This window comes from Canis lupus, chromosome 10 (genome assembly GCF_048164855.1).
Source record: "Canis lupus baileyi chromosome 10, mCanLup2.hap1, whole genome shotgun sequence".
Lineage (NCBI taxonomy): Eukaryota > Metazoa > Chordata > Mammalia > Carnivora > Canidae > Canis > Canis lupus.
In genome coordinates, this window is record NC_132847.1 from 62,341,745 (window position 1) to 62,357,001 (window position 15,257).

The 15,257-nt window shown below is 36.0% G+C and overlaps 1 protein-coding gene and 1 long non-coding RNA gene across 2 annotated transcripts in view; both read right to left on the reverse strand.

Moving 5' to 3' along the window:
- The window catches only part of LOC140641797 (uncharacterized), an 89,669-nt gene extending 82,983 nt beyond the window's left edge, over positions 1–6,686 (reverse strand). The window contains exons 1-2 of the long non-coding RNA XR_012038382.1: positions 6,511–6,686; positions 3,184–3,333 (exon numbers count right to left, since the gene is read on the reverse strand). This is a non-coding gene — a long non-coding RNA (uncharacterized lncRNA). The remainder of the gene's footprint in view (positions 1–3,183; positions 3,334–6,510) is intronic.
- Positions 2,151–3,104, reverse strand: LOC140642000 (olfactory receptor 13C3). Its single transcript, XM_072842612.1, has one exon. The coding sequence runs from the start codon at positions 3,102–3,104 to the stop codon at positions 2,151–2,153; it is 954 nt and encodes a 317-aa protein (XP_072698713.1).
- Positions 6,687–15,257: the final 8,571 nt, after the last annotated feature.

Sequence of the window (15,257 nt, forward strand, 5' to 3'; positions counted from 1 at the left end):
ATATTTTTTAAAGATTTATTTTGTTTATTTTAGAAAGAGAGATCACGCACACATGTACACAATCAACGAGGTGGGGGCAGTGGGAGAGGAAGAAGGAGAGTAGCCAACTCCCTGCTAAGCGCAGAATCTGACCTGGCGCTCAATCTCACAACCCTGAGATCCAATGCTGAAATTAAGAGTCCAGTGCTTAATCAACTAAGCCACCCAGCCGTACATTTAAACATTTTAAAATAATTTTTAATTTTAAAAATATTTATTAATCAAAAAATAATACACCTAACAATCTCTTAGAAATTTTCTGATTTTCCAGGGAGGGAAGCTTTATCATCAAATCTATTAATTTTCTGATCATTGATTAACATAATCATTCTTGTTTTATCAAAGCCCTACTGAACCCACTTTTACGTACCTATGGGATATTTTATCAGGTGAAAGTTTATTAGGTTCAACTTGATATAAGCCTATATAGAAGTTGCTAACATTTTTTATACTGTGTGGGAAATAATTTAAAAATTAAGATCTAAGGAGTTGGTTTAAACAATAGACAGCATTTCTACATGCCTAAAACCTTGTTGTCACATATATGAAATTAAAGAGAATTAAACAAGGATCAGATACAAACACAGGGTCTCTAGTGGGGAGGAAGGAGGAGAAGTGCCAGAAATTCAAAAGCCATCACCTGCAGGGTCTATCTAGGGCATGCCTTTCTGAATAGAACCAAAAACAACACTGATGTGATCCAACCCAGAAGACAGAGCAGCAGCTGAGGGTTTTCTGCAGTGACAATACTTCATTCCTGTTGGGGTAGTGGTAGATCAGAAGAATTCAGTAACCAGATCACTTAGGTAGAAACTTAGGTCAACCGACAGAGGATTGGCAAAGAGTGAAGCCTCTGAGTAGGAGATAGGGAGTAACATTGTAGCTCCAAAACAAAATAAGAAAGGGGAATATTAAGTAGGAAATAAAGTCAAAGCCCAGCTATCACAGTGGGCTAAGAGATGACAGAAAAGATAGATGGCATCGCCCAAAGATATCCTACACTCAGCAATGGCCTTCTAGACAAGGAATCAATAGAAAAAGGAGAAAAAAAAACTAATAGACTTACTGAGGAGTTTGAACGCACTGGAAAATGAAATAACTGGTTTTATATTCCTAGTCATTGTTTTTACCACCCCTTCAGGCAGGTTTGAAATGTTTCTGCTTTATTTGGCTGAGAATACTCACCTTCCTCCCCCTTCTAGACTAGCTCCTCTGCTAGCCTGCAGCCTAGAGAACTCTGTAGGCCTCCACTCATCAAGCCAGAAGCCAGACTCTCTTTGTAGGAACCCAAAACTTTTGCAGCACCCCTCACTTGACTTGAGTTGGAAAAAACAATTTTCCATTCTTCTGCAGGGACTATAGTGAAACATCTCCCACCACCCACTGTGGAATCCCCATAAGGTAGAAAAATCCCTTGATTGTTCCTTCCCTGGGCCTGAGCTTCTCTTTATATAGATATAGAAGGAAAGACAAAGACAGTATGCTTTATATTAACAGAGTGACTTTTAGGAGAAGATTTTAGTTCTCATAATTATTAGCTTACAGTAAAAGAGGTGCTCAATAGTAACTTTTAGTCCTCAATTTGAAGTTTTAGCTTCAATTCTGAAATTCTAGGACATGGTGAAGTAGTGCTATGCTAGGTGCTTTCTCCAATTTATTGAAGCTCTAAGTGACAGTGAAACCTGGTTTTATTTATTTCCTTGTTACAAGGTAAGGTAACTATGGCTTACAAAGAACAGTCTATCCAAAGTCATTGAGGTAGTTTGTAAAATAAATTTTATACTCTTGCCTATTTCCAAAGCTATGTGTGAATGTTTTCTATTATGTTTTCATACAGGACACCACAAACAATCATTTCAGATATCACCAGGGATGAGATTCTAATGGAACTCACCATGCTTGTGAGCTCTAGATCAGGACATTTTGGAAACTGAATTTAAAGGGAACTACATTTCTCAGTAATTCTACCTGAGTAGGGCTGGGGAAGGGAAAGAATAAAAATATCTCTCCTTAACTATATAGTTTCTCCAAATAAGGTTTTTACTAATTGACCTATGAGTCCACCTTCATGCCTATTAATCAAAGACCTATATTTTCTGTATAGGAAATACTTACCGAATAGGTTTTCGGTTCAGCAGATATTTTACAGCAGTTTTTACATCCTTATTCCTCAAGCTATAGATTATAGGATTTAGCATAGGGGTCACTACCCCATAAAACAGGGAAATGAGCTTGTCTGAAGTTTGAAACTTGTCTTCTCCAGGCAATTCTTGGGACTTGGGCTTGGCATACATGAAGAAGATGGTACCATAAAATATGATCACCACAGTCAGATGTGCTGAGCAGGTGGAAAAGGCCTTGTGTCTCCCTGTAGCTGAGTTCATTCTCAAGATGGTGTAGAGGATGAACATATAGGAGAAAAAAATGACGAGCAGTGGAAGAACCAGGAATGCCATATTTGATATCACCATGGTGACAATATTGAGGGATATATCAGCACAAGCTAGCTTAAGGACAGCTAATATTTCACACGTGAAATGATTGATAATATTATTCCCACAGAAAGGCAGTCGCATGGCAAGAAATGTTTGTACAATTGAGTTGATTCCACCAGAGAGCCATGACACAGAAGCCATTAGTACATACACCACCTTGTTCATGATGATGAGGTATCTCAGAGGGTTACAGATAGCTACGTAGCGATCAAAAGCCATCATGCCAAGGAGGAAACACTCTGTTGATCCCATTGCAAACCCAAGGAACATCTGCACTGCACACCCAGAGAAGGAAATGTTCCTTTTCTTTGAAATTAAGCTCACCAATGTTGAGGGAACAGAGGAAGATGTATAGCAGATGTCCAGGAAAGAGAGGTTACCCAGGAAGAAGTACATGGGGGTGTGAAGATGAGAATCGAAGATGCTTGCTATAATCAGAAGACCATTGCCAATTAGAATCACTAGATACATTACTAGAATTAGAACGAAGTAAATGATCTCAAGTGTTGGGTAACCAGCGAGTCCCAGAAGAAGAAATTCTGATGCAGATGTCTGATTAATTTCATCCATGTCATCTGCTTTTCAGGATGTCAAAGGAAAATATAACATAAAATATTTTCACTGCCAAGAAACAACTGTTACAAATTACCTGAACAATTCATTTTTTAGATGGTGTTATAAGGAGTGTTTGCTTGAAGCTCTGATATCCAATCATCTTCAACAATGCGTGTGACAAGGAATCAATGAAATTGGGAATGACGGAAGTGCCGATGTCCACTGCTAATATGCGAAGATCTACCTACGATTAGACAGACAAACAGAAGTAACCTTTCCTGCTGTTGACATGTTCCTGGATTAAGGTTTCTAAATTTCCTAATTACCAACTATGAGCCTGACTTTATAAGCCCCAGAAAGCAGGCAGTGGAGATGGCAAAGTCCACTCAACAAGGACCAGAAATGTGATTCAGCAACTATATCATGGTCACAATTTCACAGCAACTTTGATATTTATGGTATATATCTCTTTCCATGCCTGACACTTTATACCTTACATTAGTCAGTTTAAAAATTGTATATTTTATAGATATTTAATAAGAATATATTGAATAGCATAAAATTTAATGTCTGTTTAAACATAGTTAGCTGTTGATCTCATATTCCAGCCCCCTCTTAGCATCTTATGTGACTGTTCCTAGGACAAGACCACTGCATAGATCAGCTCCACATGAATGGTAACAGTCTTTGGAGAAAATTACATAGTTTCTAACTTATTCTGTAGCTTCACAGAGTATCTCTTGACTTGTTTAAGTCAAGAAAAGTCTTAAACAAGTCAAAAAACTTTGACTTAAGTCTAAGAAAATAGTAATAAGGTTTAAATATTTTATATTATTATGTATATGTGTGTATATGCATCACTTTATGCTTTACAAAATACAATCATTCTTTATATTAGCCCCATTTTTTTCCCAATATAAAAGATGGAACTTGTCCAAGGTTAACCAGGCAGTAAATAATAAAGTGGAGCTCAAAGTTCAGATCAAGTCTTGTTCACAGAGGTGCCGGGCTGGTTTAGTAGGTAGAGCATGTGACTTTTGATCTCAGGGTCTTGAGTTTAAACCCCATGTTGGGCTAGATATTCTTTAAAAAAAAAGTCTAGGTCATAGCTTCACTGGTTTTCATATATATATGTATCACCAGTGTATCTTGAAAAACTTTAGATTCTGTTTTAGAGTTCAGGGAAGCTTCTGAGACTCTCCATTTCTCATAAGTGGTTAGGTGGTACTTACGCAAAGGTCTTGAAAGCACTTGCTACTCAAGTTTAATCTACACTGAATTGACAGAGTATCCAGATTTTTCTGATCTAACCTGATTTTCTTTTGCCTTATTATGGATTGGCATGCCAACCTGGAAAATAAGAACATACTTTTGTCTTTTATAGAAAGCTCCAAATTCTTATCATGTTGTTATACACTTCTTTAAAAAAATATTATTAAAAGACATATTTTTTAAAAAGCAGTTTTAACTTGTGCCAGGCTACTATAATAGATTTAGGATATTCCTGACAGCCTACCTTGAGCCTAGCCATATTCCAAGCATAGTAAGGATAAAGTAAAGAACAATGTAAAGTGTCTACTATTACAAACTCACAATTCAGTTAGGGATATAGGAAAAGTGCACGTGAAAACATAAATCCAATTACATAATGTAGCTTGAGTTAAAATTATTGATTTTCCTAGAATGAAGAAGTTTATGAGAAATAAGAAATAGTGAAAGGGAAAAGAGGGGAACTTAGTGGAAAAATTAGAGAGGGAGAGAAACCATGAGAGACTCTTAACTCTGGGAAACAAACAAAGGGTTGCGGAAGGGGAGGCGGGTGGGGGAATGGGGTAACTTGGTGATGGGCACTGGGGAGGGCACTTGATGGGATGAGCACTGGATGTTATACTATTTGTTGGCAAATTGAATTTAAATTTTAAAAAAAGAAAGAAATCAGACGACGGAGAACTTAGAAAGTGTTTCAGTCTTGGGCAAGATCAGGAAGCATGGGAAGAATTAGACAGGTTTGGAAGAAAAGTGGAGAAGTAGGTTAGCCCAAAAGTGAGAATTTGAGCCAAAGATAGGAATAAACAGAGCACATCCTTTTTGAACAAGAGAATTTCTGTGGAGAGGTGGTGGCAAGCACATCTGAAAAGAAAAGCACAATAGGTGCACAGAGTGTCTCTAAGGTTGGGCAGTGAATTTGGCCTTTCTTTTGGTAAAGAAGGGGTCTATCATTACAAAGCACAGAGCATGGGTTGAGTGCTTAGACCCTGTGGTATTAGTCCTCTCCAAAAATTGCCATCATGCTATGTTTTATGAGATTTTTTTATCAGAAATATAACACAAGGAATTAAGGTATGTAGATTAATGGGATTGTCAGCAATTATTGACTAGATGTGAAAACTGATCTTTCCAAAATCACCACCAGATTTGACATTGGTCAAAATCACAAATTTAGGCTTCATGTGGGCCAGTAGTTTTGAGAATTCCAGCAAAGCCACTTTTCCCCCACTCTACCACTTGGTTTGTCTTGAGACACTAGTTGGGAAAATTACTGTAAAACAGGTTATTACAGGCTGCCCCCGTGGCTCAGCGGTTTAGCGCCGCCTTCAGCCCAGGGCCTGATCCTGGAGACCCCGGATCCAGTCCCATGTCAGGCTCCCTGCATAGAGCCTGCTTCTCCCTCTGCCTGTGTCTCTGTCTCTCTCTCTCTCTCATGAATAAATAAATAAAATCTTAAAAAAAAAAAAAACAAGTTATTACTTAGAGTCAGAAGTCCAACTCGACAAAAGGATTCTCAGTACAGGAAAATTTCAGTTAAGAATACACAAAAGAAATATTTCAACTCTGAAGATAAAGACAAGGGAATCAAAAAAATCTCAATTTTGAGCTGAAAAAAATAACCAAGAAGAGATTGTTTTTTTTTTTCAGCTTAAGTCCAGAATTTTCTTTGAAGGAGAGGGAGGAGACAGGAAGGGAAAGATAGAGGGAGAGAGATGGAAAAGGGAAGAGAGAGAGAGAGAGAGAAAGATCTTCAACTCATTTATGTAGCCAACTCTTATTTCAAAATCCTTTGTGCCTTGAAATTGGTTCAGTTGGAATAATGAGCAGAGGAAAGATCCAAAGCCCATTATCTTTACATTACTACTATGTCTAACTGATATCATTAACATTGTATAGAAATTATCAACAGACAGGAATGCTCAGCAAGAACTGTAGAAATATTAGGGTCACAAAGACAAATTGACTACATTCATTAAACAGTGCCCAGAGGAAATGGGCAATTATTCTATAATTATTCTACACTACTTATAATAAATCAAAATTCTCCTCAGCTCAGAAATTGGTCAGAGGATGCATTGGATAAGGGACATGAGCACTCTAATCAACCTAGTCACTAATGCAAAGAGAAGAACGCAGCAAGATGTTGACTTACTAGGTAGGATACATGGAGATGGTCCAGGTAGGTCCAAAGGTCCTGAAAAGCCTGTTGGCTCCCTGTTGCAGACAACTTCTAGGCAATGCTTCGAAGCTACCTAAACTGCTTCTCCCTGCCACCGGCTCCCAGTATTTCCCTCCTAGGCAGGAAACCCCTTACTAATTCAAACTCTTCTTGAGCCAGGCTTCTCTTGCTAATTCTGCTCCCAGCTCTTTAAACTGGTTATCTGGTTACATTGTGAGATAACAAGAGACACCGGAGAGGGAGCTTGCCTGTTTTGCTTATCCCTTTAACATTTAAGCCTAATACAGTGGCTGTATATAATAAACAGGGAATTTGAATAAATAAAGGCTGACTTTCTAAACTCTTAAGAAATTACCCTACATAATATTTGTGGCTTAATGAGAAGGAAAACTTTAATGTGTCATATTTATTTTGCAGCAGATTTTAATTTTTTTTAGATATCTTTCAGCTTGTATTAGCAAGCTGCCATCTTATACAGATAATTAACAATTTATACACTGTCAAAATAGAGGATCATCTAATATTCATTGGAATATATATGATGTGGGTTTAGTATGGGGGATAAATGTCTCAGACTAAAATGATTTGAGGTTCTACGCTTCTAATTTATAGCCTCAGTCTTCTCATTTGTAAAACAATGATAAAAATACCTGCTCTACTTCCCTTGCAAGGATATTGTCAGGAAATGAGATAGCATAAGGAAATTGCTTTAAAGATTAATAACATTATACAAATAATAACAAAATACTATCAATAATAATGATTCACAGCTATATTTTGATGATAATAAATTGGTATCTGTATTGCACCAGATTATTAACATTACAAATTCATATTAATAATAGCTTTAACTATAGATTTAAAAGCTAGAGTTTCATGGTATTCCAGACTCACCTGGACATTGATAAATTATTTTAACCTCCTAGAAGACCCAGTTACTTTCTTCCTAGTGTTCATGTCTGCATTCTGAATTAAGGTCAGGTTCAACAAACAATGCCAGATACCACAGATGTGGAAGACTAAATATTTATTATGCAACAGTTGTTGTAACTGTTCCCCAATTCCCAAAACAATTTAAAGATGGAATGAGAGATCTGTGGAATGTAGAAACTTCTTGGTGTGTTAGGGACAGTGTCCCACAAACCCAATTAAGAGTGGTGCTGGGAATAAATTGTGATGGAAACAGCTCAAAAATGAAATGACATTCTCCTACATGCATAACTTTTGGAAACAGTGGCAAATGTTCACAAAACTAACTTTCTGAAATGTGAGAGTTTTTTAGTTCAAAATATGCTTACCAAAATAGATTTAATTCAATGTAAGAAATTAGTAATTCAAATGATAGTTACCAAATGAAATACTAGAGCTGAAAAGTCATCTAAATATTATAAATGAAATAAAGCATATTTTCCATGAATTAAGAGCACTATCATTTAACTTTTTTGCTTACTTTATATGCATTCTTTTGGATCAGCTAATTTTATGCAGGATGCCATTGCCCAATGTTTTTGGAATTAAAAGAAAGACAAAAATACAAATAAATGCACAGGACAAAAAAATGAATTCATTTTTAAGGCCACAAAGTAAAAGTTAAAGTCTAGAATGGATAATTTGGGGCATGAATTCTGATAGGTAGACAACACATTAATGAACTAAAATGTTTTAGGAAAATCTATTGAGCTATATTGTGGATGTTAATATTGATGTTCAGTAAAGTTATCCATCAGAAATGAAGGAGAAATAATGGCTTTCCTAGACAAACAAAAACTGAGGGAGTTCATCACCACTAGACCCACCTTACAAAAAATGCTGAAAGGAGTTCTTCAAGCCAAAATAAAAGAACACTAATTAGTAACATGAAAACATATAAAAATATACAACACACTGGTAAGCACAAATATATAGTCAGACTCATAAGTCTCTAATTCTGTAACAGGATGACATGTTCACCACTTTACTATAGTATAGAAGTTAAAGCAAAAGAGTATTAAAAATAACCATAGCTATAGTTATATCAAACTATAAATTAACTGTAATTTGTTACAACTACAAAATATAGAGAAAAATTGTCACATTAAAAACATAAAAGGGAAGGAGTAAAATAGTAGTTTTTGTATGCAACTGAAGTTAAGTTGCTATCAGTGTAAAATAGACGGTTATATGTATAAGATGTTTTATGTAAGCTGCATGCAAAAACCTATAGTAGATTTACAAAAGATAAAGAGAAGAAAATCAAAACATATCACCAGGGAAAATCACCAATCCACAAAGGTAAGCATCAAGAGAGAAAAAACGTAATAATGGAACTACACAACAGCCATAAAGCCATTAATAAGATGGCATTAGTAAATATTTACATATTAAAAAGTACTCTAAACATAAATGGATTGAACTCTCCAATCAAAAAGCACAAAGTGGCTGGATGGATTAAAAAACAAGACCCAACTGTGTTCTGTCTACAAGAGACTAATATCAGGCTTTAATGATACTAGGCTTAAAGTGAAGGGGATGAAAAAAGATATTCCATGCAAGTGTAAATCAAAAGACAATGAGAGTAACAATATTTATATCAGACATAATAGACTTTTAGACAATACTTGTCATGGAGACCAAGAAGGTCATCATACCATGAAAAAAGAAAAAAAGTCAACTTATGGGAGAGAGGTAAGATGGCAGAGGAGTCCTGGACCCTAATTACATCTGGTCCCTGGAATTCAGATAGATAGCTCTCAAATCGTTCTGAATATCTGTGAACTCAACTGGAGATTTAAGAAGCGAATTGCTGTAATTCTAGAAATAGGAAGGCAACCACTTTTTGCAAGATAGAAGGTTCAGAGAAGTGAATCTGAAGAGATATATCTGAGGGGGGAGGGAGCTTCGTAAGCCAGTACCGAAAAGTGATATAAGCAGTGAAGCACAAAATCAGAACTTTTAGAAGTTTGCTTCAGTGAGGGACATCCCTGCCTGAAAGGCATTCAGGTGGTAAGTGGAGGTGGAATCCTAGGTGGGGCAGTTGTCTCAGGATCCTCGGGGTGACAGAAAGAATGGGGTTGCCTGAGTGCAGCAGAGTTCCAAGCACTGGAGCAAAACTCTTCATGGTGTAGGGACAGAGGGAACATACCTCAATATCATAAAAGCTATATATGAAAACTACACAATGAATATCATCCTCAGTGTGTGGAAAAAAGCTAAGAGCTTTTTTCCTAAGGTCAGGAACATGACAGGGATGTCCACTCTCACCACCATTGTTCAACATACTAGAAGTCCAACTAGAAGTCCATACTTCAAGTCCATACTAGAAGTTCAACTGTACTAGAAGTCCTAGCCTCAGCAATCAGATAACAAAACAAAACAAAACAAAACAAAAGACATCCATATTAGCAAAGAAGAAGTCAAATTCTCACTCTTCACAGATGACATGATACTCTATAAGGAAAACCCAAAAGACTCCACCCCCAAATTGCTAGAACTCATACAGGAATTCAGCAAAGTAGCTAGATATAAAATCAATGCACAGAAACCAGTTGTATTTCTATACACTGAGACAGAAGAAATTAAGGAACCGATCCCATTTACAATTGCACCAAAAACCATAAGATACCTAGGAATAAACTTAACCAAAGAGTTAAAGGATCTGTACTCTAGAAACTATGGAACACGTATGAAAGATATTGAAGAAGACACAAAGACAAGGAAAAATATTCCATGCTCATGGATTGCAAAAACAAATATTGTTAATATGTCTATGCTACCCAGAGCAATCTAAACATTCAATACAACCCCTATCAAAATGCCTTTGATATTTTTCACAGAGTTGAAACAAATAATCCTAAAATTTGTATGGAACTACAAATTCCATGACCCTGACCCTGAATTGCCAGAGGAATATTGAAAAAGAAAACCAAATCTGGTGGCATCACCATTCTGGACTTTAAACTACATTACAAAGCTGTAATCATCCTGACAGTGTGGAACCGACTGGCACAAAAGCAGCCACATAGATCAATGGAACAGAATAAAGAACCCAGAAATGGACCCTCACCTCTATGGCCAACTAATTTTCAACAAAGCAGGAAAGAATATGCAATGGAAAAAAGACAGTCTCTTCAAAAATGATGTTGGGAAAATTGGACAGCCACATGTAGGATAATGAGACTGGACGATTTTCTTACACCATTCACACAAAAAAAGACTGAAAATGGATGAAAGACCTAAATATGAGATAGGAATCCATCAAAATCCTAGAGGAGAATACAGGCAGCAACTTCTGTGATCTTGGCCACAGCACTTCTAGCTAGACACATCCCCAAAGGCAAAGAAACAAAGGCAAAAATGGACTATTGGGACTTCATCAAGATAAAAAGCTTTTTCACGGCAAAGGAAACAGTTGACAAAACCAAAAGACAACCTACAGAATGGGAGAAGATATTTGCAATCATCTTATCAAATAAAGGGCTAATATCCAAAAATTGAGTCAATAAGTTTTATCAACTCAACATCCAAAAAAAAAAAAATTCAGTCAAGAAATGGGCAGAAGACATGAAGAGACATTTCTTCAAAGACACAAACTGTCAACAGACACATGAAAAAAATGCTCAACATCACTTGGCATCAGGGAAGTAGAAATCAAAACTACAATGAGATACCACTTCACAGCAGTCAGAATGGCTAAAATTAACAAGTCAGGAAACAGCAAATGTTGGTAAGGATGCAGAGAAAGGAGACACTTCTTACACTGCTGGTGAGAATGCAGCTGGTATAGCCACTCTGTAAAACAGTATGGAGATTTCTCAAAAAGTTAAAAATAGAGCTGCCCTACAACCCAGCAATTGCACTAGTAGGATTTACCCACAAGATAAAATGTAATGACCCGAAGGGGCACCCGCACCCCAATCTTTATAGCAGCAATGTCCACAATAGCCAAAATATGGAAAGGGCCCAGATGTCCATCAATAGATGAATGGGTAAAGAAGATGTGGTGTATATACATACAATGGAATATTACTCACCCATCAAAAAACTATATCTCATCATTTGCAATGACATGGATGGAACTAGAAAGTATTATGCTAAGCAAAATAAGTCAGTCATAGAAAGACAATCATCATGATTTCACTCATATGTGGAATTTAAGAAACAATTGTAAATGGGATTGACTCCTTAATTTCTCTTTCTTCAGTCTCATTAAAAAACAAAACAGAAGATCATAGATGAAAGGAGGGAAAAATAAAGCAAGATGAAATCAGAGAGGGAGAAAAACCATAGGAGACTCTTAACTATAAGAAGCAAATTGAAGGGTGCTGGAGGGGTGAGGTGGGGAGGATAAGGTAATTGGGTGATGAGCATTAAGGAGGGCATATGATGTAATGAGCACTGGGTATTATACACAACTGATGAATCACTGAACTCTATCTCTGAAATGAATAGGTTAACTGAATTTAAATAAAATATTTTTTAAAAAGGTCAACTCACCAAGCAAATATAACAATTGCAACCATATATGCATCCAACATCAGAGCACCTAGATATATTATTTAAATACTAATATATCTTAAGGGAGAAATAAATAACACATAGTAAGGGACTTCAGTACCCCACGTTCAGCAATGGACAGATCACCCAGACAGGAACTCAACAAAGATTCACTGGACTTGAGCCATACGTTTGACCAAATGGACCTAATAGACATATATAGAACATTCCATCCAAGAGCAACAAGATACACATACTTTTCAAGTGCACACAGAATATTCTCTAGGAAAAATCATATGAGAGGCCACAAAACAAATCTTAGCATATTTAAGAGGACTGAAGTTATACCAAGTATCCTTTCTGAGCACAATGGTATAAAACTAGAAATCAACTAGAGGAAAGCTAGACAATTTACAGATGTGGAAACTGAACACACTCATGAGCAACAAAATGCTCAAAGAAAAAATTTTTTAAAATATATCTTTAGACAAATGAAAATGGAAAATACCACACACCAAAATCTATGGGATGCTAAAAAAAAATTAAAAAGAAGTTTATAGTGATAAGGCAGACATTGAGAAAAAAGAAAAGGGTGCCTGGATGGCTCAGTTGGTAAAGCATCTAACTTTTGATTTTGGCTCAAGTCATGATCTAGGGGTCATGAGATAAAGCCCCATATCAGGCTCCGCACTGAGCATGAGAATCTGCTTCAGATTGTTTCCGTCCCTCTTCCTCAGCTTGTGCTCTCTCTCTCTCAAATAAATACATAAAAAATTTTAAAAAGAGAAAAGAAAGATATCAAATAACCTAACTTTACATCTCAACAAACTAGAAAAAGAAGAACACACTAAGCCCATAGTTAGCAGTAGGAAGATAATAACAAAGATCAAAGAGTAAATAAATTAAATAGAGATCAGAAAAAAAAATAGAAAAGACCAATGAAATCATAAAACTCCTGGAAGAAACATAAGAGAAAAGTTTCTTGACATTGATCTAGGCAACTATTTTTTGGACATGATACCAAAAGCACAAGCAACAGAAGTAAAAATCAACAAGTGGGATTATATCAAACTAAAAAGCTTCCACAGCAAAAGAAATAGTCAACAAAATGAAAAGGCAACCTATGGATTGTGAGAAAATATGTTTGAACCACATATGAGATAAGGATATCCAAAATATATGAAGAAGTCATATAACTCAATAACAAAAAAAAATCTGATTTTAAAATGGGCAGCAGAACTGAAGAGACATTTTTCCAAAGTAGACATACAGGTGGCTCACAGGAATGTGAAAAGATGCTCGATATCATTAGTTATCAGGGAAATGCAAATCAAAATCACAGTAAGTCATCATCTGATACCTATTAGAATGGCTACCCTCAAAAAGATGAGATAAAAAGTATTGGTGAGAATGTGGAGCAAAAGGAAACTTTATGCACCATTGTTAGGAATGTAAATTGCTTCCACCACAAGGAAAACAATATGGAGTTTCCTCAATATATAACACTACCATATGATCCAGCTATTCCACTTCTGGATATATATCCAAAGGAAATAAAAACAAGATACCAAAAAAGATATCTGAACTACCATGTTCATTACAGTATTATTCAGAACAGCCAAGATATGGAGTTAAGTGAATATCAAACCAATAAATGGATAAGGAAGATGTGGTATATAGAATAAAATATTACTCGGTCATGAAAAAGTAAGAAATCCTGCCATTTGAGACAACATGGATAGGCCTTAGGGGCATTATGGTAAGTGAACTATGTCACACAAAGAAAAACAAATACTGTATGTTATCACTTATATTGGAATTTATAAAGGCCAAATTCATAGAAACAGAAATGGAATGGTGGTTACCAGCAGCTTAGGGTGGGAGAATTAGGGAAATATTGGTCAAGAAGTCCACACTTGCAGGTAGAGGATGAATAAGCTCTGGGGATCTAATGCACAGCATCGTGATCATAGTTAACAATACTATATTATATACTTAAAAGTTGCCAAGACACTAGATGTTTTTAAGATTTTATTTATTTATTTGAGAGAGAGAAAGTGAACAGGAGAGAGAGGGAGAGAGAATCTGAATCAGACCCCACATTGACTCCAGAGCTCTACTCAGGGCTGCATCACAAAACTGAGAGATCATGACATGAGCCAAAACCAAGAATTGGATGCTTAACCAACCGACTGAGCCACCCAGGCACCCCAAAAGACTAGATCTTAAATATTTTCACCACACACAAAAAGATACTAATCATATGCTGTAATGGAAGTGTTAGCTTCATGGTAGTATTCATAGTATAGCATAAAAGTGTATCAGATCAACTCAATATATTATCTTAAGCTCACACATTATATGTCAATTATCTGTCATAAAAAAAAGTAGCACATAAAACACAGATTTCAAGTTTTTAAGGCTGAAGGGACAAAGAAAGAGGTTAGGGAAAAAGGATTCAAGTTCTGCCTCCTTTCAGAATCCTTTGTCTCTTCATTAGTTCTTCAATGGAAAGTACCACTCCAGTATTAAAGTGACATAATGTCATAGTGTACAAAATATAGAGCATCATTTGAGGGACTATACAACAAAATTGCCCATGTATCTACAAGTATGTTATTGCTGCACTACCATGCTGAAGATACATCTTGAGATGGTGCTATGATATGGAAAAATAAAATAGAAAATTTTCTGCCATTAAGTAGTTTTTAATCCCTTTAGGGAAACTGTTGCATACACATATCATAGGCAATGAATAATAACTTCTCATTCCTCAGTTACTCAATCTTTAAGATGAAGATAATAGTATATATCTCATGAGATTATAATAAGGATTAAATAAATTAAATACATGTAAAGTGCAGGGGAAATGCCCCTCCCACCTCTCAGTTGGTATTAGCATGATCTCGCAGTAAATGTCAGATGCCTGAACAGCATAACTTACAGCATTTAGAGTGAACTAAGGAAGAAATATGTAAAGGAGAAATTGCCATCTTGAGAAAATAGGCTTGTCTAAAAAAGCGTTTGCAGAAAAATATTGAGAAAGGAAGATTCATTTCTGGGACAAAAGTTGAGTTGAAATGCAAACATTAGTTATTAAAGTCAAAGAGGAATTGTTTTTAATAAAAGGTTACATTCTGTTCCATATGCTTCAAGTCTAACTTGAATCTAGAGAGAAAATAAAGCTTATTAAAAATAAGCTTTATTGACATTTAACTATCAGTTTAAATTGTTTAGATTCTTCTAAC